Genomic DNA, 27,091 nt, shown 5'->3' with positions numbered 1-27,091 from the left:
ACCACAAACATCATATATATGTTAAAGTGCCCATGCGGATCAATATATGTGGGACATACAGAAAGAAAATTAAAGGTTCGAATGAACGAACACAAGAGCAACATTAGAACGGGGGCAATGAAATCCACGGTGGCAGCACATTTCCAGGAGGCAAAACACCACATCAGCCAATTACGGGCATGTGTGTTGGAAGAAGTGATGAAAAAAGAAGGAACTGACAACAAAAAGAACTTACTAAAAAGAGAAAATAATTGGATTTATCATTTAAATTCCCTTAAACCATTCGGACTTAATGATAGGGTTGAATTCACATGTTATTTATAGAACAACAGTAATCGGCAGATAGCATTGTCACATGCATGAAGAGTCATATGGATAATTTTATCATGGTAGCGAAGCGGGGGTCAGATTGCTACACAGTGTTAACATAGCGCACAGTCAGGTCAATAAAGTTTCCATTGTAAAAAAAACACCCGACTTCACACACAAGCTGTGACGCATGCGCGCAATTCCGTTTTGATCTAAAACGCGAGAGTACGGCATTCGCTTGAAACGCTGTAAGAGAAAAACAGGAAGGAGAGGAAGATACTCAGAGGTAAGCGCGGTCAACATCAAGAAGCGTAGGAAGTTAGATAGGGCAAATAACATCATGCAACAGAGAGTAAGGTATTCAAATACACTGGCAGCGGTTTCGGCCAGCGCAAATAGATGCACGCCATTTGTAAAAAACAGCGAGAGTTCCACACATTAACTAATAACGGTTGAGGAACCACTCACATAGTCAGCGTTTAGCGCATGAACAGCCACAAACCAGCGGCGTCAGAAGCACACGCAATACAAGCACGAGATGAAGTACACAGTAAACTGACACACCCTGATTAAATAATGACACGAGATGTTAACATGAAACAATATAATAGCATTTTGTAGTAGCAATGTATATGATTTCTGATGACATTGTATATAGGTGGGCAGATTCATAAAATGGAGTAAAGAGTTGTAACATTGCACAGTAATTGATGTGATGACTTGAACCAAGGGCACCGCTTGTGATTAAGTGGTAAAAAAATTTATGTTTACTTTTCTTTTAGAATGTTTCCCTGATGAAGGCGAATTAACGCCGAAATGCATTGGAAAAAGAAATTACGATCTGATATATAAGAGAAGGAATCAAACTTAAACAATTATTTGATTATATGTGATTACAACATGATCAAGTCTAAAGAAATGAAATGAAAAGAACTATGCATTATCAATTTTTGGATTGAGCCAGAATGATTATCAATTTAAGCTGAAAGAGTTCAGCATTTAACCAGTGCCTTGGGAGACAGATCTATGAATCATAGGACTTCAACCTACCAGTTATTATTTAAATATGACAGGCATGATGGCGCCCGATATCATGACCAAAGTCTGTGAAGGGCGGAAATGCATTAATGCGCTATGCCCAATAAAACTGAAACTTTATAACTCAAATACTGCAAGTGTAACGTTCTTTACTTAAGGACTAAACAACTTGTTTGGGATTTAAGTGCGTGCAGGCCGTCACGCTGTATCCGGCACCAGTTTGGTGCACACCAATACTATATTTAACCATAAGTAATATATACATTTGTTAAGGAGACCTAAAGAATATCTCTATAGTTTAAAACCATAGTTATCATAAATCTGTGTACAAAGAAATACGCATCTCTAGATCTATACATATAATCAAATTATAAATGTTTACATGCTCAGGGATATGCTGTACATCAGTGTTTGAGTATGGTGATTATGTAGGAAAGAATCAACTCTTGAGCAGTCTTCTTAAGATAAGATAGGTATCTGTGGATCTTCTAATTGGGGGCAGAGAATTCCATTGTTTGGCTGCTTGAACAGAGAAAGATGTACCATCTATGGTCTTTTTCTTGTATGGTTGTGTTTTGAGGTGAGGTGCTAATCATGGACAGAGGATCCTTTGTTGAATGTATTTGGTGATTTTATTCCTGATAAAATGCAGTCCTGTTAAATTTATTGGTTTGTGGGTGATATACAGCAGCTTGAAGGTGGATCTCTGGCAACCGGTAAGCAATGTAGGGCCCTACAGGCAGGGGAGATGTGGGCTTGTTTTACATGTAGGGGTAGTCTGGCAGCAGAGTATTGCATCTGTTGTAGTCTTTTCATAGTTGATAAAGACAGTCCGTGGTAGAGGCTTCTGGTGTAATCAAGTTTAGACAGTACAATGGAAATATAGCGTGGAAATTGTGTGGAAATTTTAGGAGGTGGAAAGATGCGTCGCAGAGGTTTCATGGTGATTTATCTTTATCTTGCTAATTTGGTCACTTGGGTTTCATTGAGAACTTGGGAGTCCATGGTAATTACAAAGTTTCATACTTTCTTAGATACTTTAGAAGGTGGTCCTAGATCGCCAGACCAGGCGCAGAGCAGGTCATAATGTTTCCAATAGCCACATGTGAGTAATTCCGTTTTATAAGCCTTCATTTGAGATGGCTCCATGCTATCCACTGATCAAAGAATCTGAGGCAACTGAAGATTTTTTGCATTTTCAATGTCTTTGGGGCTTACCAGTTTAAGATGAGAATGGAGGGATGAGATTCTGTCGAAGGCAGCAGAGCGGTCCAGGAAAGTGAATGCCACTATTTCTTCTTTGTCCAGGATCATGCGGATGTAGTCTGTGGCAGCAATGAGTGCATGGAACTGAGGTGCTGGGGAGTGACCCTGGAGTGTTACCATGTGTCTGGGAAGGTGGCTGATTTGATAAAGGCTTTAAAGATGGAAGCAAAAGCTTCGCTGATGGTTAGGAGTCTTTCGGGGAAGACTTAGTTGGGGCACCAGAGTGGATGGACTCCAGGGTAGCAGCTGTTTCGTTGCGTAAGAACTCAGAGAGCTTGTTTCATAAGTCTTGTTAGGGAGTGATGATGTTGGAGACAGTTTTAGGCATGTTGAACTCCAACAATAGCTAAGATTTCTTTGCTGCTGTTAGTGCTGGTGTCAATGCAGCCTACGAATGCTGTGTGATTAGTGTTCCAGATCTGTTGATGGTAGTGTCTCAGGCCAGATCTGTAGACATCTTTGTCTGTTCTGCCTTGGCTATTCTATAATTATGCTTCGGTTGCCTACAGTGGTTTGTCATCAACCTGAGTTTCTTTGTGTACTAGCTGCTTTGTGGTCATTTTATTTGCTGTTTAGCTGCGCTTCAGGTGGTCCAGGGTGTCAGTGCATGCAGTGATCCAGTATTTCTTAAAGACTTACGGCAGGCTGCTGGTGTGCTGGAAAGAGAAGATGTCCATTCCCCCTCTGGGATGTTCTTCCAGTTACGGGGTGCAGGCTCGGTAGCGTTATGTCAGCAGTAGTGTGGGACAGGGATGCTGAACCAGACACAAGGGTATAGTTTTTCCTGGTGATTGGTATTGGTTTGCAGATTGTGATGTTGCTGAAGGATAAGAATATGAGATCCAAGAGGTGTCCAGTGCCATGGAGTGGGTCCGGTGGCGTGCTTCTAGAGGCCAATGTTTCTGATGTTTTGTAGAAGGGCAATCGAGGTCAGGTCAGTGCAATCTCTGAGGTGGATAGAAGTACTAGGGTCGATGATGAATGCATTAAAAACTGTGATGCTGGTGGAAAAGTTAGCGTGAGATCCAGGTGGTCTATGTAAAAGGGTTCAACACAAGCTCAAGTGGGATGCATAGCTTGAGCGTGAGGTGCTCCCTGCAGCTAGTGAATGTGTAAGTGGAGGTGGTGCAGCAGAACATGTCCATGAATATGATGGAGACTCTGTCTCCGGGGTTGTGCTGCTGATCTTACCTACCAATGTTGTAGCTAGTGGGGATGGCTGTGGCAATGTCTCATGCCACGGTTGGGTTCAGCCATATTAAAGTGAGAAAGAGCAGGTGTGGGCAAGACCTTTGGTCGTTTAGCAGGTCCCAGATTTCTGTGGAATGTTTAGTGAGTGTGCTGATGTTGAGGAGCATGCATCAGAGTGCGGGGAACTGCGTAGGAAGCAGCTGGTCCATGTGTGTGGGAGAGAGTAATGTTGGGTGAGGTCTGTGTGAGAGATGAAAGTAGGTGGTTTGGAGGTGTGCAGGAGAACTTGCAAGAGTAGCAGGAGAATGTTCCTTCTGTGCCGTGTGATGCAGTGAGAAAGCAGTGCTGCGAAAGGTGGCTGGGGATGAGAGCCAGAGGAGCATGGAAGGATTGTGGTATATGAGGGTGGAAGCACCAGGATTCATGGCCCCTGGGCTGTTCCAGGTGACAATGGGCATACAAGCGTCTTACTTTTCGTGTCTGCCATTATGCAGGTCCTGCAAGATGGAAGAGGCGAAGGAAGCACAGGAAGCAAGAGAGCTGTAACTCATAAGGCGCACAGGAGAAGAAGAAAAGAGTGGGAAAAGGAGGGTACAGCTAAAGAGAAATGGCACAAAAAAGAAGGTCCCAATCAGGGAAAAGAGGCACACAGTAAAGGCCACAAAACTGAGAAATGACCTAAAAACCTCCTCTCTCTTTGTGACCAAACAAAAGGACACAAAGAGAGAGGAGGCACAAAAATAGAGAGAAAATGGAGCAAAGTGGAACAACGCAAGCTAGATAGCACAATACAGACAGAGAGAGACAAAGAGTGAGTGGAAGCGACCAGGAAAAGGAATGAAGAGGGAGCCTAAAGGTGCTGGAGCCAGGTTTGAAAGAAGGGGGTGGGGGGTTGACAGAGATTACAGTCAAGGAGAGATGACATAAACATAAGGTTCCACTCAGGGCAATAGTCAAAAAACAGAGAAATAGAACAAAGATAGAGAAAAACAATGAGGTAAAGAGACAAAGCAAAAGATAGTAAAACAGATAGAATGCACAAAAAAGCGAAAAGCGGAGCAAAATGGCACAAAGTAAGCTAGATGGCATAAAGTAGAGAGATCGCCAGAAAGAAAGAGTGAGAGTGACCAGGTAAGGAGGGAGACAGGAGCCACAAGGCGCTGGAGACTGGTCGGAGGACCAGGCACAGTTAAATCATAAGAGGACTAAGAAGTACCTGCTTTTCAGGGATTGGTAACAGCTCCTCCTACTCTGATGTCAGCATGTTAAGTCAACTGTTCAATAGACAACAGAGACTAACAACACCTCTTAAGAATCATCAGAAGGATTTCTTGAAGACAGAGCCCTGGACACTGCAAGTCGTTGACCATTCTCTTGTAGACCACTTTAAAGCGTGTGGGCAAGAAAGATGAGTAGGCTTCAATATCATGATCGCTGCCCAGCTGCCACAGACTGCAACTGTACAGTTCTGTCAAGGACACTGGATTCTTTCCACTCCTCTAGTCCTTGGTGAACAAGGTTTTGAGTGGAAACATTGTTCAAGAACTGCAGAACAATTGTAGACTAAAATTGAGTATGTGCTGCAAAATAAAATAAAAGATGAGGCAAGAGAGCATGTGTGGCTACTGGTGAGGATGTCACTTCTGATGTAGACCGCAGCCCTGTCATGGAGGCTGGGCCATTGGAGCTGCTCTTTTGCTTCTTAGTAGTTTTTTAAAGCTCTGGGGTTCAGTGCTGACCTAGGAGATATTTCAAACATTGGGGATACTGAATGAGGAAAGTATCAAATAAGATAATCAGTTCAAATTAAGCAAACAACCCCATCAACGAAAAAACACGGGCCTTAAATAACTAGGACTACACCATGATGTCAGATGATAGAAATGCACTGCTTTTGCTGGGCATTGGGTTACCAGATAACCCAAAGCTATTTAGGAAGCAAATATCCAGTCCTTTGCATTTATTTAAAATCCAACACATTTTTGTAGTTGTAATCAATTTAACCAAATAGACAGAACTAAAGATTGCAATGGTTTGTAAAAGGAATCTTTAGTAATGAAGCAAGGTGTACTTGGTAACTAGAAGTCATCTGGTAAGCTTATTTAGAGCAGTTCTCTGTGCACGACAAAGTCCAAGAAAGTCACAGTTACATGCTACAGCTAAAAATCTCTATGGTCAACTGTCTACACCCATTTCCAAATTAATGGATTTGATGATTTAGCAACACAGTACTTTCAAATCTTTAATAACATCAGGGTGTTCCACATGAAATGAGCCACCATGGAATCAATAAGTCTGGTTGCAAACAAATGAATCAAAACACACAAAAGTCAGCCATATATTGCAGATACATTCGGAGGTACTTAAACCCTACAATGAAATGACGGATAAGCTAGAACACAGCTCACAAAATAAAATTTTAAACATGCACGCTGCAAATAATGCGTCACCACAAATGCATGCTCCTAAATTCTGCAAGCTACACAAAACCCCAATCCAGTGCATCTAACTATGATGCACAGCTGTGTAGAAAAGCTCCCTTTGCAGTCACTAGAGCCACTCTGTCATTCATACAGCCGTATCATAATTTTGTAAGGGCTTTCTCTACTTGTGATGTACATCTTAAAAAATATAGATCAGTTAGTACATCTCCCTGAAAAAATTATTGTAATCCATAGCAACAATTATGATAGACTTCGAGCAGCCAACCAACAAACCACTTACATTCCCCTAAATCACCCTTTGAAAACGACGACTTAACAACTCTGACCTATGCCACCCACTTACAGAGGTCAACTTTCAGATTGAGAAAGTCGGGGAAAGTCCATGCCTACTTGTGGCATGGGGATACTTTGTGATGGGAACTGCATTGAGGTGCCACATTGAATCCAGATTTTTTTAATAGCAATTGCTCCAGCGCACTAGCAGGTGGGCACCATTTAACTCCATGGTGACTGTGCATTACCTTTGGAAGGGACAGTGGAAAGCTGTACATAGGCACCAACCCTGCACCATGGCGTTAGTTTATCTTGAGCCTTTCCGCACCCTCTGACATAGATCAATTTTGCCATATCATAGACAAAGGTATGCCAAATCTAACTTTGGTCCTTATTACCATCCTAAGAGCCCATTTCAAGTAAGGGCTGTGCGAAAGTGTTACCAAAGGGACATAACTTTTTCTTCTGATGGAAACTTCTACCTGCACATTCCTCACTCTTTAAATAGATACCAAAGGAGCATTGTGGATGTCTGTTTAAAATGGACGACAGAGTGTGTAAAGGCTGTGCGAGAATATGCCATAAAAACAAGCGAGCTAGCATCCTTTTCAGTGTTTATCAAAAATTTCTATTTTTCATTGTAGTTTGTACTTCTATTCCGAGTGTCATTCTCTTTGACAAATGCACACCTGTCTCCGCTCTGGATGCTTTGCCCCTCAGGTTGTGAGGCTAATAGGGGATAGCCTAAGCCCAACTTACCAGGATTTCTTTGCAACATCTTTGCAAGCTGGAATAGTCCCAACGAGATGGAAAAGCGCATATGTTCTTCCCCCTCCTTAAAAGACCAAATGTGGATCCTGAAATCCTCTCTAATTTCAGACCCATCCGGGGTTCTGTAAGATTATCGAAAAGACCGTAAACACTCAACAAAATACATTCTTGGTTTCCTTAAATCTCCTCCACTCTTCAAAATCAGGCTTTAGGGCTCTCCACAGTATGGAGACAGCGCCTATGGAAATAACAGTATAAGCTAAATGTCCAGGAAGGAGTCATTCAAGAATAAATTTGTCAATTTCTTTGTGTCACGTCCGTGAACACTTAATTCAATATAGCGACCAGAGGGTTTCACAAGAAACACTAGCAGATGTATCAAAAAATAGAATCTTTTTTAATATTTTCTCTATTTTTTAGTATATAGATAACTTGTTTTTTGGACAATCAAAGTCTGGCAACAAAGGTACTACCAATCAGTACAACAAAGTAATCTTGTAGTACAAGAACACCTTCAGCAAAATAATGTGGATACAAACAAAAGACCACATATAAATCAAGTATCAAGTTGCTCTGATTCACTGCTGAGACACGGACTGCTGAGCCGGTGCTTAAGATTGTAATAAGGCATCTGGTGGCCTTTGAGACTTAACGACCTATTTGGCGTATGATCGACATTCTTCTGTGCAACTCTTTTGTCCTGAAGATGGTCCTATGGATCTTTGTGACCAACGAGGACCGAAACGTCGACGCCTAACACCTGTCACGCAATATAACGTTCAATTCATTTAAAAACTTAATGTGTGAATTGTACTTTGTATACTTGATTTATATGTGGTCTTTTGTTTGTATCCACATTATTTTGCTGAAGGTGTTCTTGTACTACAAGATTACTTTGTTGTACTGATTGGTAGTACCTTTGTTGCCAGACTTTGATTGTCCAAAAAACAAGTTATCTATATACTAAAAAATAGAGAAAATATTAAAAAAGATTCTATTTTTTGATACATCTGCTAGTGTTTCTTGTGAAACCCTCTGGTCGCTATATTGAATTAAGTGTTCACGGACGTGACACAAAGAAATTGACAAATTGATTCTTGAATGACTCCTTCCTGGACATTTAGCTTATACTGTTAATATAACCCAGTCCCGGGGGGATTATTGGGTGGCTCTGTTCTAATACTATGGAAATAACAGACTCCATAAAATTTTGGGTGGACACTGGCCATAATGCTGACCTAATCTTGTTAGACTTCTCTGCTGCGTTTGATTCGATACTACACGAGATCCTGGGACATAGGCTTGCCTGTATTGTGGTAGAGGGGACAGCCCTAGCCTGGCTGGGTTCCTTTCTGAAGCATAGAGAACAGGCCGTGTCGCTCAAACCGTTCTTTAGTGAGGCAAACAATCTCAAGTGTGGAGTTCCTCAGGGCTCCGGCATCCAGGTGATTTCCTATGCAGATGACACCTAGCTTCTGCTGACCTATGATAATAAGGCCTCGGAGGCCAAGTCTAAATTTGCGGGCTGCATGGTAGCAGTCATGGGATGGCTCAAGGCCAACTCTCTACAATGCAAACCAGAGAAAATTGAAGTCCTGCTGTTTGGTGTCAACCCCCTTGCCTGGTTGGTCAGGGGCCTGGCCAACTAGCTGCTCCATACCACCCACTGAGGTGACTAAGAACTTTGGAGTGCATGTCGACACACACCTATCCTTTAAACTCTAGATCGCAGAAATAGTTAAAACCTCTTGCTGGATACTAAGGATTCTAAGGAAATATCTTGACCTCCTGCCCTGGGAAGCCCAGAAAACTATAGTCCAGGCACTGATCCTCTCAAAGCCGCACTACACTAACGTTCTGTACCTAGAAATCTCAAACTACCTTATTCTGCGACTACAAATGGTACAAAATATGGCAATTCACCTTCTGTTTAAACTTCTCAAACATGGTTTGAGCAGGTAAAATGACCCTCCCTATGGACTGGACTGTCAAGGCAGTAGTGCTTGGTGAAAGTGTGTACAGACGCACACTTAGCAGCCTGGCAAAACACCACCAACCCCGTTGCAGCAGCTCTGATGGTTTGTGCCCTTGGACCCTTATGTGGCTCCTTATTGGCATATTTTTATGAGCAGGATGATCCACCTGCACAGGGTTCACTTCTGGTGTTCCTTCTCTTTCTTATCACTGGCAAAGAAATAAAAAATTGGCCTTCCACTCAGTACTCTATTGAGACCATGATATAAATGCAGAGTTCCCTTTGGGTCCACCATGTGAAGCCTTTCCTCATTAGAAGGATGTAGCAGGGTGAAAAATGCAGGGAGGGTGATAGGATCACTCATGTGGAAAATTCAGTATGGAGGTAGTACTGACAGAGCCATCAGCTCACTTTAGTGGCATACAGAAGTAAACGCAATGAGAAACACCAACTTGATAGGCCACAATGAACAGTGCATGGTCTCGAAGGACGTGCAGATTAGAAACTTAAGGATCCAATTTAGGTCTTGTTAGAGGCATAATGAAATACGTATATTGGACCATTTATGAGACTCCTTTTTAGATAATGCAACACAACAGGTGATTTACATAACAAAGGTTAATCAGGCAAACGTAGAAAGGCCAACAAATGACCATTAACGCTGCCCACCACAAATCCTTGCTGGGCCAAAGATAAAACAAATTACAGATTGGACAATTTGGCCTGCAGAGTGTCAACTTAAGGTTCTCCACACCAGGTCAAACACTTCACCCAGTGACTTGAAAAATAGGGTGGGTACAGGGGGCCCTGGCCGCAAGAATGACGCACACAACTTCAGCTGGCAAGTTAAAACCAGTCAGTTGATGCTGTTCAATCTTCATGAATGTAGGCACAGGCTGTGGAAATCTGGGTCAGGACCCCGGACTGTTCTGATACAAGGACTCCCCTATTACAATATAGTGGGAGCCATTTTGGAGGGCAAATGCTCAGGATGAACACATCGAGATACAGCAATCTGTGTGGTCCAATCAGTGGCCATCAGAATTTTCTAAGCCCAGTCTTTCATGATCTTCCTCAGAAACCGGGATATGAGAGGAAGCTGTGAGAAAACAGAGGAAACATCTTTGAGGAAACTCTAGTGCACAATAATCGTCACACTGCACGTTCCTGGTGATAATGAAACAGTCCAACCAAGGAATGCCCCGCTGTGCAAAGATGCCTTACGCTGCCTCCGGATGGAGACCCCATTCGTAACCCACCAACTGCTATCTGCTGAGCATGTCCGCCGTGGCATTCAGTGAGCCTACCACATGATTGGCTATCAAGGAGAGCAATTGAAGAACAGCTATTACCAAAGGCACGGTGGCTCATGCCACAAGGTATGCGATCCCTCATAACACCCTGCTTGTTGCAGCACCTCATGGCAGTTGTATTGACAAGTAATTGACACCTTGAGAGAAATCAGACACCAATTTATAAAAATAAAGTGTATTTTATCTTAATTTAGACACCAAAACTAAAGGAATAGCATACATATAACCAGAGTTCTAGATTTTAAAGCAATATTAAATCAGTGTAGTAAAATACATGAAAAAGATAAAACTGCGGTCAATGGAAAAAACAATACTGACAAGTGGTAAATTTCAGGTCGAGTTACGTGGAATCCTTACAGAGTTATGGTCATGCGGGACACAAGAACAGACCACCACAGTCAGATCAATTTTACATAGCCTGTGGAGTCAAGGTGCAGGGTTGTTCTAACTGTCGTTGGTGCTGAACGGAGCCATGCTGGTGTTGATTTTACCGCTTAGAGGATGCTGCAAGAAACAGAATGCAAAAACACACCGGATACACAGCTGCTGATGTTGGATATAATTGTTGCGCGTTATTCCCTGCAGATGCAGAGTCAAATGTGAGGGATGGTCATCAGAATGGTGACCAACAGGCTTTGGCAGGAGTCAGCACAGCGAAAAGGTACTGGAACTTTGATGGGTTTGGGGCAGTAACGTAGCATCCTGAAACTCCGGGGCAGGTGAGACTACAACTCCCACAGTGCAATGGACCACCTAGATTTGGGCGATCCTCTGCAGCTAGTCAGCCCCGTCGGGGTGGTGTAGGTCACTTTTCTACCCAGAACCCTATATTCTGCCAATCCTAAAGATGGCAAAAATCAAATTGAGTGTGCAGACCAGGTAGGTCACCCTGGAGGTGTGGCCAGCCTTCTCAGGTGTATACTTCACTCCAAGGAATTGCCCGGGGCAATTGTGCCTAGGGCAAGTGCAGGGCAGTTTCCTCCACTGGGAGTCAGCCCTGATGCACATCAGAGGCGGTGCAAGCCTTTAAACTCACAGTCTTGATGTGCCACTTCACTAGCCTGCTTGGGAGAATGGAGGTGTGACCTCCTTCCTGCCCAACCCTTTGTTCCTGACTCTTGGGAGTGATCACACTGCCTGGTAGGAGGTCAGAATACTGTCTTGGCGAGAGCAGGCACGGTAAAGCACAGGGTGGTAAGCCAGAACACAGGGCAACCTGGTGGGCTACCTATAAGGTTGCCTCCTGGGTGTATATCCCATCACACAAGGCACAAGATTTGTGTCAGGGGTGAGGAGGCATGCTGTTTGATACCAAGCATGACATATTTTAGTAGTTCTGTAACAGAGCTGCCAATCTTGAGAGTGCCCGGTTAATAACCCATGTTATCCTATGGCATCACTAACACTTATAGCAGTTTCCAATGAGGAACACCACTATAGGGGCATACAGGCTTTCCCTTAAATGTCCTCACCTTTCAAAAACTGCACCCTGCCTCCTGGGCTGCGAAGGGCTAACTTAGGGGTGTCTCACATATAGTAAAGGTGGTGCATTTGACTGTGGCACACATGGTGAGGGTACAGTCGAGTTTGAGCAGTTTGCACTGCTCCTGCAGTCTGCAATGCCAGGCCTGCTGTCAATAATTTGCTTGGGTCACCCAGGGTGGCAGAATAATTGCTGCAGCTCTGGGGACCTCTTCACCACATATGCCCTGGTACCGGATACTAGGGACTTATAAGGGGGTAAAGCCTTTGCCAATTAGGGTTACCAATTCACACATAACAGTTTTGGGGGAAGCACACTAGCACTGTGGCCTGTGCACTGTTTTCTTACATACTTCAACTACAATTTTAACTGTAGGAGTGGATGAAGAGTAGAGTGATCGTGACAAGAGTGCAAGTGACTCAGTGGTGGTTGCGTGTAAAAAAGGTCCTTTTTGCATGGTGAAAATTGGCGATGTTGACTTACAGGTCATGGCTGATTCAGGTTCATCGGTGACCATGTTATCTGAACTCACTTTAAAATCATTATGGACAAATACAGTGCTCCAGAAAGGTGGTACTAGAGGAGCTGCATATGGGGGCACTGAAATCAAACTTTAGCTAACTTTAAAAATACGTTGTGTTTCTCTGAAAGAAGTATCTCCACAAAAATATATGTAGCCGAGAAGGGTTGTGATAACATAGGTTGGATCGACCAAGGCAGGTTGGGAATAATGTTAAAACCTGGTAAAGCCACCACTGTTATGCTGATAAAGCTACTTGATTGAATCGAAGAAATATCGAGTAAAAACCATCACCTGTTTGCAGTTAAGTCTGGGCCCAGTAAAAGGGTTTGAACACCAAATAGTTTTGAAACAGAATGTAGTGCCCGTTCCTCATAGAACGTGATGTAGATTTGTCTATCAGGGAAGACCTTTGAAAGCATTTAGAAGAACTGTTTGTGGACAAGATTATTGAGCCAGTGAATACTGCTGAATGAGTGAGTGCTGTGGCTATTGTTAAAAAGAACAAGCATTGACATAGTCAAAAGTTTTTGCCTATGCAAATTGTATTGACTTTGCAATTTTTTTTTTTTACATATTGCAGAGCAGTTGAACTGCTGTGCAATATAACTAAGTTTTAAAAAAGTGCTATGACACGGAAAATAGGCAGCACTTAGCGAGAAGTAGGGCTCCTGTGGAAGAGACAAACAGGCAGGATGACAAAGTGACTCCATTCATAAAGGCATTGAGTTTTGAGCTGGAGGTGGCGAAGCGTCAGCAGGACGAGCACAATAATTTATGGATCATGAAGGCTATCACCAACCCAAAATAAGCAAGAGTATTAACAAACCTACGGATGAACAGAATTGGGGTGACAGTGCAGTGCTGCCAAGAAACTGTCTTCAAATAAGAACTAGAAAAGGATCACTGAGCAGAGAAAGGAGAGTGCACACTAATAGGGGCAGGACTAGAAGAGCAGAAATGAAAGTCAATTCTTGTACGGAGATATTAGTATTTACGGGAAAGGTGGTGCCTGGAAATTAAAGAGCCATATGCTGACCAAGCTTTTAAGTCACAAAATCTATAAACATTTATGATCACAATACATTTTATATTATATGGAGTGGGGTTTGTTTTTTCATTCTGTACAACATTTTAATCAAAATGACCATACAGAGTGGAATGGAAGTGGAGAAGCACTCCATATACAAAGGAAATGAAAGAATTAAGATGAATGAATGCTGGGTGACCATTTTGAAATGCATGTTTGTATATGGTACTTCTATAGCTCAAATATAGCCAAAGGGCAGTGGAGCCTAAACAAGAATGACTTAACGGGAACCGTGCTACGGAGGGACCATGTGGAATTGAACTAGGAACTGTAATGAATACATAGATGCACTGCATGCTGATGACAGCAAATTGATCACACATATGGTTTGGTAACACTGGGATAAAGTTGCAAAATATGTAAACTTATGACAAGGTGAAGATGGTCAAAATTATGGAGCAAAACCATCTGATATGGCACAATTGTGTGATACCGACGTAGTGAGACATGAAAAGATAGTGAAGGAAATGAAGTGTACCAAGTGCAGATAACCGAAGGTTTGCTCTTCATTCACTGAACTACACATAAGAAGATGGATTTTCTTTTTGCATTGTTTAAGAGACTTGTTTCTCAGGTTTAGTGGTATATTAAAGTAAACACATATTAAAACTTCTGAAATCATCACTAGTAGCAAAAGTTTACAGATGTACACTGTAATTGAGATATGCTCCTAATAAAGTAGGGGATGACCAACAAATACAAGATCTTTCACATAATTATTCAGTAAAAATACTTAACCTAAAATGTGCTTAAGAAGTCAATGTCCTGTAGTTCTGCAAACATTCATTAAAACAAGCATTGGCATAGCCAATAGGTCTCGCCTTTGGGATATAAGTGTTTAGTTATCCAGCACAATATCCTTGGTGCAACAACATCAACTGTTGCATAGCTAAACACTTATAAGGTCCCAAAGGCAAGACCTATTGGCAATGCCAATGCTTGTTGCTGTATTGCAACAGAGTTTTTGAACACCTCTCTTCAGGGAGTTGCGGAGGAACTCTATATCATACCTAAAATGGCACTTCTTATCTGCAAGGCTGAAATGGAGACGTCGGTCCAGCCTAGCTTGCAGAAGCGATGTGGTGGGGGACAGAGCGCGTTCTTGTCTCTGTGACAGCACCATTTTCTTTTACAACTATATGCAGTAGGCACTGAGGAGCCAGAGGCTAACAACATTGATGCTGCCTATTTGCAGTTGACAAGTAGAGGGATAAAAGTTTTACAGACCCCCCTCAGATTAATAGGAGGCTCTAAAGGAAGTGACAAAAGTGTTTTAGTGCCTTTGTAATGTGATTATTATAGTTCATTGTCGATACAACCGTCGCAGCAAGTGACATCTCCTCTGCCACAAATAAAGAGAACGCAGAGAAAAATAAAGAGCTTGATACGTTGTGGCAAAAATATACCCGTTTTCAGCCGGACCCTGCTACAAGGAAGAATGCAAAAGGGGAATCACTGTGGTAATAAGGAGAGAAGCTGAAAGCCCCAGCACAAGCCCTGACAGTGCTGCAACTTAAGCACTGCTCTGCATTAGTACAAGATTACTGTGGTGTCATCCTCATCATCATCATTACTGTTCCGTTCACGCTCTGGTAATAAAGACCTGAGCGCAGCATCATAAGACCGCAAAACATACACTGAGGCAACTCCGATCCAGACATCGAAGGAGAATTAAAATCATGTAGGTACCTTTGGTTTTTGCCGTCAGACCTTCCAATAAGTAAAGACACCGCGGGCTGGCGTGCAACAGCATAGGAATGTGGGGGGCATAAAGTCAACATAAAGGTGAGAGGATCAGAAGGGCACGGCGTACCCCTACTTCTTTTATTAAAAAGATTCCATTCCCCTACTTTTTCTTTTCAAAACTGTGTCCCAAGACGGCAGAAATAGCAAAGTCATTTAGAAAAGGCTCTGCTTGCTTTCGTGGACGTTCGGGACGGGCAGAGAAGGAAAAGGACTCTGTCTCTTCCTTACTTCCTAGAGCAGACCAGGACAATATCCTCTTCTTTTCTGTGCTGGCAGCTGCCCCCACCCCCTCTCTCTTCCTATCATTCCCTCTCTCTCTGTCTTGCTCCTCACTTATTGAAAACCGTGACTTGAAGAAACGGTTCACAACCTCTCTTTCCGTCTTTCATTTAGTTGCTTCCCTGTAAATGGATCCAAAAAAGACAAGCGTGCGCGCCTCGCGCTGGCAGCAGGGCGAGGGGAGAGAGGAGGGGGCTTCCACCTGTTTCCCTTGCGGGAGCGAGCAAGATCCATATGGTTTCAAGGCTCAGTCCCGCAAGGGAATCGCCAAACGTGCACGAGTTGCCATTGAATGCAATGCAACGTGTGCATGTTTTTGGGGCCAAAATAGAACCGATCACTAAAGGTCTCCTATGCAACGCATGAGCGCTGCATAGGCGAGGCCTAAAAATAGGCCATACAGAAATATAGAACAATTCAGACATCTTCTTAGCAGGCCTGTAAGTAATACAAAGTGACACCAGCCTGGAAGATAGGCCTGGTCTGGTGGCTTAGTGGACTAATGCATCCACTGCAGGGGTCTGTGTTCGGCCTCAGGTCACAGGTCACAGGTTCAATTCCCGGCAGGTCTACTCAGCCTTTCATCCTTCCTGAGGTCGAGAAAATGAGAACCATTGAGATGGGTAACAATGAATATCAGTTATTCAGTGCCAAGAGGCCGCTTTGGAGGTGAACGTGCGCTTTACAAATCCATATGTTATGTTATGACATAAAATCTCACATTGCACAGGCTGACATTACATTCGCTGTAAAGTTAATTCATGCAGTGAGTATACAATAGGCACTAGTTCATTCTTTTAAAATACAACACAAGATGCTCTTGAACAGCCCATGCGCAGGTACCTCATAATACTTTCCAGAACCGGCTCCAGTAAGAGTCTTTTTCGATGAACAAAACAAAGACATAGTGGTAAGCATTTATATATATAAAAAAAGAATGGCCAGTACACCAAATGAAGTTGAACATCAACATTAATATTGAAAACATGTTCTCGCATAAAAAAAAATCACGCAGACTTGAAGGCGAGCGTAGCTTATTTTCATTAAGCAAAGTGTGCAAAACAGCAAAGGTTATAATATACGCATTTACAAAAGTCCTGAGCAAGAGTATTATCATTAAATACCCCTGTCCTGGCCAATAGTGGTAGACAGCCGAGTAGACAGCCGAGGGCTACATCTTCTACAGTTATACAAGATGTCTGGACCAGTGCAAAGTCTGGTCAGTTATATCCAGCCACAAAATCGGTGACCCAAGTCAGAGCTGAGGGAATGTTTAACTAGGGTTAACCCCTTCAATTGCGAAACACAAGGAGGCTCGCAGGTTGCCAACAATGACACAGTCAAACATCTGGTCATTATGAAGTCTCTACTTTCAGATTTTGAACTCTGCAACGCCTCTAGAGCGGACTCAAGGAATTCACATTTTTAAAACTCTCATGGCCACCATTTCACACTGCCAAACGTGAAGGAAAAGTAAAGTCTTGACTCATTAATGAGCGTTTGTTGCACTGAAAATCACATGAACAGTAAGAACGTGAGATATAATTACTGTACTTACAGAGGAAAACCTTGCACCTTTACCATAGGTAAATTGTTTTCTTCCCACATGATCTGGTTTATAGCCCTGCAGTGCATTTAATTGTGAACTAAGAGGTGAGCCAGCACGCCTGCGCAGCTGAAGTGTGCGTGAGGTAAATAAAAGGACTTGTGGGAGCCTGTTGGCAACAACTATCATTAGGTAAAAGAACTGCTTGTTCCCAAACTTTAGATGAGACAAGATGCACAAATACCATTGTGGAACAGCGCTATAAAGGGGAAGATATTCTAAATCTCTGGAGGCAGAAGAAACAACAGCTTGTCACTGCACGTACTTCCATAATTAACGACAACATTTATTTAACTAGGAAGTCTCGCTTTTGAATTTAAAACATGGAGTAGGTTGAGAGACCAGGTCCGAAATCTACACCTAGGCTTGGACAGAGAGGATGCTAATCTAGGTAAAGCGTAACTTCAGTCTTGAAATTATTACATTTGCACTAGTCAACAAGTGGATAATTATTTTTTTTGCAGTATAATTAACAGAACACAAACCATCCTCTTGTACAATACAAGCACACATCTGAATCTGTATAATAGTTATTCAGTCACTAATTGACCACAAAAGACACAAAACATACATAAAACATGATAGTGTCCATTAAAGAATCATCACATCTTAAAATCCTCTAAAAACCGTAAATTACAAATAATAAAGTACAGACATTACAAATAGTCGCCTGAGAAATCATACAGATAAAATAAAATGCTGGTCTAAAATTGGTGCAACTAATTAACTTTGAGGATTGGTAATAAGTGACTGCGCCTGAAAGGCTCGTAATAGCAGCAAAAAAATATGAAGTGCGCTAGAGTCGGCAGAGAAGAGTTGTCACAAGGGCATACTAATATTTTTGAGTCATATTGGCCTGTTGGGAAACCTGGATGATATTGAATTTGAGCCCGTGCAAAACTTGGTGAACAGTGAGCGTTCCCAGACATTTCTCACCAGGAACAGGTAAGGCTCAGGGCTGTGCTTAACTCTGTTAACTAGATACTCTCTCATTGTAGGTTTATCCATAGCTCGTCGCTCCCTGGTAACAGAAGTAGATTTCAAGAATAGTACTTTAATCTTACCCCTCTCACCCTCGCCCAACCTAGGTGGAGAGGAAAATAAATCAGGTCTGCCTGGACCCTCCGCGATTCTCTTTATGTATCACAACCATGTCATCTTGTGCCCTTTTTTGGCAACCTAAACAATCTAACTCGATTAAGGGACGTATGATGATCGCTCCAAACCGCCATCGAAAAGAGCAGCGTAGGGAGCGAGTTTAACATGATCTACATATGAAAAACAGCCCTGCCAAGTACCACACATCAGGCATTAGACTAACGAATTTCAGTGTGTTAGTCTGCATCTCTGAACTGGAATGCAAAGTCACGTATTCATAGCGCCTCCTCAGCAGTCTGGACCACTATAACAACTGTGTGAGCCTGAGCAAAGTGCTGCAGCGCGCTGTCCGTGCTGCTTGCTGCAGGCTTGGGGGCTGGATCAGCTGAGCTCGCTCAAGTCAAGTCAAGTCATAAAATTTATATAGCGCACTACATACCCAGAGGGTCTCAAGGCGCTTAGGGAGGGGAGGAGGATTACTTGTCAAATATCCACGTTTTAAGTTGCTTTCTGAATGCTAGGTGGTTCTGGGTAAGGCGAAGGTAAGTGGGAAGTGAGTTCCATGTTTTAGCTGCCAGGTATGAGAAGGATCTACCTCCCATGGTGGTCTTGTTGATGCGAGGTACAGTGGCGAGGGCTTGGCTGGAAGATCGTAGTTGGCGGGAGGGGGTGTAGAAGGACAGTCGTGAGTTGAGGCATTCTGGTCCGATTTCGTAGAGTGCTTTGTGTGCGTGGGTTAGGAGACGGAAAGTGATCCTCTTATTGACGGGTAGCCAGTGGAGGTTTTTCAGGTGACCAGAGATGTGTTCGTTACGCGGGATGTCTAATATGATCCTGGCTGAGGCGTTTTGGATTCGTTGGAGTTTTTTCTGGAGTTTAGCGGTAGTACCTGCGTAGAGGGTGTTTCCGTAGTCCAGTCGGCTCGTGACCAGAGCGTGGGTGACTGTTTTCCTGGTTTCGGTGGGGATCCAGCGAAAAGTTTTTTTGAGCATGCGAAGAATATTGAAGCAGGATGAGGAGACGGCGCTGACTTGTCTGTTCATTGAAAGTGAAGAATCCAGGATAACGCCCAGGTTCCGTGCGTGGTCTGTCGGGATGGGTGCTTTTCCAAGGGCTTCCGGCCACCAAGAGTCGTCCCATGCAGAGGGGGATGTACCTAAGATGAGGACTTCTGTTTTATCTGAGTTCAGTTTCAGACGGCTGTGTTTCATCCATTCGGCAACTTCTTTCATTCCTTCGTGTAGGTTAGTTTTGGCGGTGCTAGGGTCATTGGTGAGTGAAAGGATCAGTTGAGTGTCATCCGCGTAGGAGATGATGTTGAGGTTGTGTTGGCGGGCGATGGCCGCGAGGGGGCTCATGTATACATTGAAGAGGGTGGGACTGAGTGAGGATCCTTGTGGTACGCCACAGATGACTTCAGTGGCCTCGGACTTGAATGGTGGAAGGCGGACTCTCTGGGTTCTTCCGGTGAGGAACGAGGTGATCCATTCAAGTGCTTTTCCTTGTATTCCGATGTTTCTGAGGCGTTGTAAAAGGGTGCTGTGGCAGACTGTGTTGAAGGCTGCAGAGAGGTCGAGGAGGATGAGGGCGACTGTGTCTCCATTGTCCAGTAGAGTTCGAATGTCGTCTGTTGCTGCGATGAGGGCGGTCTCAGTGCTGTGTTTTGCTCGGAAGCCAGACTGTGAGGAGTCGAGGGATTTGTTGGCTTCGAGGAAAGCGGCGAGCTGGTTGTTGACAGCTTTCTCGATGACTTTGGCCGGGAATAGAAGGAGCGAGATGGGGCGGTAATTTTTGAGTTCGGTGGGGTCCGCTGTGGGTTTTTTCAGAAGGGCGCTGAGTTCAGCGTGTTTCCAGCTTTCCGGGAAGGTGGCGGAGTTGAAGGAGCAGTTGATGACGTCTCGGAGGTGCGGTGCTATGACGGAGTCTGCTTTGTTGAAGATGTGGTGAGGACATGGGTCTGTGGGGGATCCTGAGTGGATGGAGTTCATCAGGCGGATGGTGTCCTCAGTGGAGATTGGGTTCCAGTCGTTAAGGGTGTTCAAGGGGGGTGAATGTTCAGCATATGGTTGGGTGGGTTGGTCTCCGGGTTGGTTGTCGAAGCTGCTGTGGATGTCTGCAATTTTGTTGTGGAAGAATGAAGCTAGGGAGTCGCAGAGGGCTTGAGAGGGGGTGATGTCGTTGGAGTTGGCAGAGGGATTGGTAAATTCCTTGACGATGTTGAAAAGTTCCTTGCTGTTGTGGGCGTTGTTATCTAGTCGATCCTTGAATGCTGTTTTCTTGGCCTTTCGGATTAGTTGGTGGTGTATGCGGGTGGCGTTTTTGAAGGCGTCCTTGGTGCTAGTGGTTGGGTCTTTTTTCCAGGCCTTTTCAAGGGAGCGGCAGAGTTTCTTGGACTTCTTAAGATCATCGTTGAACCATGAGGCCTTCTTGCTGCCAGGTTTGCTTTGACGTTTTTTCAGTGGTGCTAGGATGTCGGCGCTGTTGGATAACCATAGGGTGAAGTTGGTGGCGGCTTGGTCTGGGTTAGAAGAGTGGGCTGGGGTGTTTAGAAGGAGCGATGAGGAGATCTGGTCGATGGTGATTTTGTTCCAGTTTCTTTGCAGAGTTGGTTGGGGGTGGTTGATGGGTTTAGGCTTGTTGTAGGTAAAGTGAACGCAGCTGTGGTCAGTCCAAAGGAGAGCCGTAGTGTGGCTGAAGGAGACGTGATTGATGGAAGTGAAGATAGGGTCGAGAGTATGACCTGCGATGTGGGTGGGGGAAGTGACCAGTTGTTTAAGTCCGAGGTTGGCGAGGTTGTCCAGCAGGGTGGTGGAGTTGCGGTCGTTGTTCTTTTCAAGGTGAAAGTTGAGGTCTCCCAGAAGGATGTAATCTTTGGAGGGGAGCGCGTGTGGAGTGATGAAGTCCGTGATGTCTTCACTGAATTGTGCGCGGGGTCCTGGTGGTCTGTATAGGAGGGTGCCTCTGAGTGTGGTCTTGGGGTCGATGTGGATCTGGAAGTGAAGGTGTTCAGAGTTGGCGAGATTGACGTATGAGCTGGTTGAGATGTGGATTGATTTTTTATGGACGATAGCGATTCCTCCTCCTGTGTGGCCGGTACGGTCCTTGCGTGTGATCTTATAGTCTTCAGGGATGGCAATGGTGATGTCTGGGGCGGAGGAAGCGATCAAAGCAATGCAGCGCTACGATACCAGATGTCTGCAAGGGACACTGGGAGCGACCACTCAGCCCGTGAGAGAGGAGCGAGTCACGGCGCCTTCAGGGAGAGGAGCGCTATTTCTGGTCAGTGGGAGGGCGTCTCAGCTGGGAGGCGGGGCGGGCACACGAGGACGACAACAACAAACAAAATGGAGGCGGAGGGGGGAGCACAGCGGAGCGCTAGAGGCAAACGCGCTGACAAAGTCTAAACAGCAGTAAGAAATAAACAGAGCGCAAATTAAGCAAAGCGGTAATCAAGCACACAGCAGGCGAAATGAAATGGCAATTTTCAAAGCAATCAAAGCAATGCAGCGCTACGATACCAGATGTCTGCAAGGGACACTGGGAGCGACCACTCAGCCCGTGAGAGAGGAGGTTAGGCTACAATGTAACACATACAACCGGTGAGCGCCAGTCTCTAATTTTCCCAATTGGAAAACAACGACAGAGTCATGTGTCTGCAGTGCACACGTTTCAACTAACGCAGTCTGCTCCCGCTGCTGCTCACTCCGTAGGGAGTGAGGGTTACATTTCTGCATTCACTACAGAAAGGACCAAACTGCTGGCTTTGCCAATGAATGTTGTTTTACACTTCGACCTCTGAGAAGGAGGGGGAGGAAGGAAGAGGGATTAGGAAGTGAAAACGAGACGGAAGGAGTAGACGGCAGAGGGCTGATGCAGAGAAGGCAAGGAGGAATAATTCATGATACAAAAGGAAGTGGACCCCTGCCGTGGTGACAGAAGTACAGTTCTGTCCTGCTCCCAGGATGGCGGTATATCCAGAGATCTTCGCTTTGCTGCCCTGGGGAGTGGTGTCTGTTTAAGGGAGCTCCGAAGCTCTGGAGCCTACAACTGACAGTAAGTGAGGGGTCAAATCCTGCTGCACAACAGAGCTGTGGGGACCAACACCAGTACACCACTCCTGCCTGAAATGCACACAGAGAGGACGGACACAAGAACACCGAGCATAAACCATGTCACACATAGGCAATCTGAATTCTTGGCAGCTATGGATAAACACAGTTTTTCTACAGTAGCAATTGTCCTTCTGTTGGAGTTTTGAGCAGTCCCGATAAACCCATATGGCTGCATCATAGGTCATAAATGGCAAACACTTAAGTCTATGGACCTCCAACAGAGGCAGTATAGGCTTGCTCCTCACTCTGCCTGCTAGGCCACTTAGGAACCCCACTGATTGATAAAAATGCAGACAGCGGTTTGCAAGGACCCAGCAATTTCTAGAATCAAAGGTTATATCTAGATAGGGGAACTCACTAACCCTTGTGGCACTTTTGCCTTTTATGTAGATTGGCCTGAATTTACAGTTTTGCTTCCCTAGGACCATATAATGGGTCTTGGAAATATTTGTTACTAGATCGAGACTATTCATAAAAAGGACAAAAGTCCCCTAAGACTGTTTGGTGTACGGGAGAGCAAGACCGCATCATCGGCATAAAGTAAAGCTGGAATAAAAATCGATTTTACCGTGGGCATGTCTTTTCCCCAAGATACTAAAAACAAAATTAAAACCATTGATATATGAGAAATAAAATGGGGCCAATTTGTAACCTGGGAGCTTTATCCGAGATAAATTAAAGGGGGCTGTATATTCCCCCTCAGTACCTTATCTTTCAGAAGCACTGACTCCATTATGCAAGACACAAAGGAAATTCACCAAGGGTAAGGGTAGGCCAATATCATTTAACCCGTTCTGTGCGCGCTAAATTTTCGCGCTGTGCAGGACTTTTTATTTGTGGGCGGGATTCAGAAGGCCAGGGGCCGTCCTCCGCACAAGCCCACCGTGATGAGTGACAGCTCCCGGCCGTCACAAGCATGCAAGGGGTTAAAATATTCCATTGGTTAGACCGATTGACACGGCCAAAGGCACTACTGAGGTCCATAACGGCCACATAAAATCGGCCCTTCTTGGCGGTCACATATTTCCCGATAATAAGATGCAAATTTAAATACTGGTCTACAGTACTCAGGTCTTCCCATAAGCCATATTGGGTGGTGCAGAGAGCCGTTTTGCTCCACCCAGTCCTGAATTCTCTGCAAAATAACACACCTCACAACATTAACCACAGAATCCATGAGCGAGATAGGCCTGTGACAGCAGGGATCCTGTTGAATGCCTTTCTTACTGGCATAATGGTAGCAGTCTATCAAGAACAGGGGATGCCAAAAGAACCTGCAGCAATTAAAACATTTGTAATTTGGGGCGTCCACAGATGGATGTTATCCTTATAAAGGCCCACAGGCACCCCGTCAGAGCCGGGCTCCTTGTTCGAAGGGCTGGCGAAAAATTGCAACAGAGACCTTATCCGACCCAAATCTAAATAGCCAGTGAAACTTTGGTACACTATCTGTGTCACCAGTCAGGGGTAGCCATGAGACTAACTCCAAATGAATAGATCTGTTTAAAATGCTCTAACCATTTATTGGGTTAATATTAGATCCCAATTCCTCTGACATGGTGGGTGCTGGATTGAACCCATTACCATTGCCCAAAATCCCTTGGAATCCCTAACTTTATAAGTGTGTACCAAATGTTCCCAAGTTGCCTCTTTGAATACTACTATCCTATTTTTGATTGCATGTTTATAGCTTGCCCTTGCCTCTGCAATAGGCTGTTGGCTCCTAGGCTTAGCAATAACGGCTTCGCACAAATTTTGAATAGCATTTCTGCAGTCCGTGTTAAACCATGCTTGTTTAAGGGCCCCTTTGCCCCTTGAGAGGCCATGAATAATTTTTCTTATGACCAGATTCAGAGCCTTGAATGCATCTAAATGATCAGAGGGTGGACGATTATAGCTTAACAATTTCCAAATAGATCAAGATTGAACCCAACAAGAGAACTCTATGGAGTGGGAAGGAACATATGGTTGAACACAATCTGGTAGCTTGAGAACAAACTGAAACAGGTTTTGGTCACAAAAGATATTTTCAGTCACTCCTGCCGAGGAGCCAAAAGGTTTTATGTTCTTGGTGATGAAAATATAACCTATAATTGATTTTACCCCACCCAATAAAAGTACGGGCGGTTTATAAAGATCTACCAACATTTCCACAATGCAGAGAAACCAAAAATTATATAAACTATTAAGCAACTTCAGATCCATGCAATCTGTATGAGTGCATAGTAAATTATCAGCGGTTAATTAAGGATCATAAAGAGTAGTATTATGGCCCAGCTTAGCACTACCCCCCATAACCACATAAAAATAATTAAAAATGATTTTTAAACTGAAAATACCTAAAACAAGATATCAATCTGGAATCCCACGTAAAAGACTGCCTTGTAAAAGTTAACAAGAAAGAAATTAAGCTTGTTAGATAAAACAATCCACATAATGTGTACTTCCGCCCCCATGATTATATACAATTGGAACAATCCTGTAAAACATTGAGAATCTAATTGGAGTGGCTAGACCTCCCTCGCCGCGCTCTCAGGTCAAATGAAGCAACAGCAAGAACTAAGAATCATTCAAACCCGTCCCACACAATTTCTTCTATGGACCAACTGTCTCATAGCATAATAATATTAAATTTGGTGAGCACACATCAGTTTTTATCAGCATACATTTTAAATTTAAAAAAAATTAGAGAACACTATTTAAAAAACAAAACAAAAAAAAACATTGCAAATAAATATTGTAGGAAACTGGAGTATTATGTAGTGTGGGTGTTAGACCTCACCATGTAATCCTATCACAATACCCCAAAGATGATCCTTGGATTCACACTAATAAATCCTTAGCGAAGTCCTGGTAAAGTGGCAAGAAGCAGTCAGGCTTTACTAGAGGAGCATGTGTTAAGCATTTCAGAGTACCAACATGGACAGAATGTAATTTACACGACTTAAGAAATCAGACACCCATGTATAAAAATAGAGTGTATTTTTATCTTACTTTAGATACAAAACGATCGGAATAGCATAAATATACCGGGAGTTATAGATTATTGCTGCAATATTAAATCAGTGCAGAAAAATACATGAAAAAGGTGACACTGCGGTCAACGGGAAAAACCACAAGTGACAATCTGTCACTTGCAGGTCGAATTACGTGGAACCCATACAGGATTAACCCCTTCCGTGCTCCCGTTGAGCACTCCCTCCCTAGTGCTGCGCACGACCAACAGCCGATCAGCCCCGCCCACCCTTTAGAACGCCCGCACGGCGGTGGAAAAACCGCCGCGGTTAAGGCGTTAAGGTCATGTGGGACCCTGGACCAGGCCACGACAGTCAGATTAATTGTATCTAGCCTATGCAGTCTGTGTGCAGATTTGCCCTGGCTGTGCTTGGTGCTGAACGGGAGTTATGCTGGTGCTGATTTTAGCACTTACTCAGTGCAGAAAGAAACAGAATGCAAATATACAACAGATACACAGCTGCTGATTTTGGATGACGGTTGTATAGTGTTCCCTGTAGATGCAGCGTCGAATTTGGGGGTCAACAAAACTTGGATACCAACAAAACTTGGCAGCAGTAAGCCCAGCAAAAAGGTACTGGAACTTCACTGGGTCCGGGGGGAGGGGTTAAGTAGGGGCCTGAAACTTTAGCGATTCTTTGGATTCTGTGAGTGTTTTTACCTGTGGTTTGCAGGGGGACTAGTATCCAGGGGAGTCTGAGGGTATTTCTACCTTCCCCAGGGGTTCCTATCTTCAGCAGTGTTGAGCTTTAAGCAAGGTAGAGGGTCATTCACTCAGTTCCAAGTCTGTTACCACAGAGACAAAGTATCACTCTTTTGTTGTGGTGCTGTGGGCAAAGTCCTGTTGTCAGCGACATGGGTCTCCTCTTAGTCCTTCCTTGATACGCAATTGTTCAGATCTCAGGTTCTGGCGTCCCTTAAATCATTGATTATGGGGAGTTAGGGATGTGGAAGCTAGTAGCCAATGGACAGCTACTCGGTACCTGAGGTGACCACATACAAGGGTGTAGGTCACCTTTCCTACCCAGAACCCTTTATTCGGTCACGCCTAAAGATGGCAGAATTCAACTGAGTGTACAGACCAGGCTGTCAACCCTGGAGGTGTGGCCAGCGTTCTGGGAGTGTACACCTCCCTGAATAGCTAATTTCATGCATGCCCAGGTGCAACTGCGCCTGGGGCAGAGGAGGGCGGTTTCCTCCACTGGGAGTCAGCCCTGATGCATAAAAGAGACGGTGTAGCCTTGGGAGGAGAGAGGTGCGACCTCCTTCCTGCACAGCCCTTTGTTCCGGACTCCTGTGAGTGATCACACTGACTGGCAGGAAGTCAGAATCCTGTCTTGGCAGTAGCAGGCTTGGGAACGCATGGGCTGGTCAGCCAGAACACAGTGAAGCATGGGCAACGAGGTGGGCAACTTCTAAGGTCACCACATTGGTGCATGGAACATGTCCCAGGGCCTAAGTGAGAAAGAACATTGTTAGGTATCAAACATGACATATTTCAGCAGTATCATAATGGAGCTGCCAACCTTGAGAATACCCAGGTGGCAGCTCAAGTTATCCTA

At 44.2% G+C, this 27,091-nt stretch overlaps 1 protein-coding gene across 3 annotated transcripts in view; it reads right to left on the bottom strand.

Annotated features, from left to right (window-relative positions):
- The window catches only part of POLR3A (RNA polymerase III subunit A), a 319,330-nt gene that overhangs the window by 38,614 nt on the left and 253,625 nt on the right, over positions 1 to 27,091 (bottom strand). Inside the window, exon 22 of one of the 3 annotated variants that reach the window (XM_086922446.1) lies at positions 16,542 to 16,577. The exons of the other annotated variants lie outside the window; for them this stretch is intronic. Within the exon in view, the coding sequence (XP_086778572.1) occupies positions 16,542 to 16,577 (36 nt within the window). The remainder of the gene's footprint in view (positions 1 to 16,541; positions 16,578 to 27,091) is intronic. 3 annotated transcript variants of the gene reach the window in all.

The sequence above is a fragment of the Lissotriton vulgaris genome, chromosome 5 (assembly GCF_964263255.1).
Source record: "Lissotriton vulgaris chromosome 5, aLisVul1.2, whole genome shotgun sequence".
NCBI classification, from domain to species: Eukaryota; Metazoa; Chordata; class Amphibia; order Caudata; family Salamandridae; genus Lissotriton; species Lissotriton vulgaris.
Note: the sequence above shows the minus strand (reverse complement) of the source record. Positions and strands in the feature narration are given on the sequence as shown.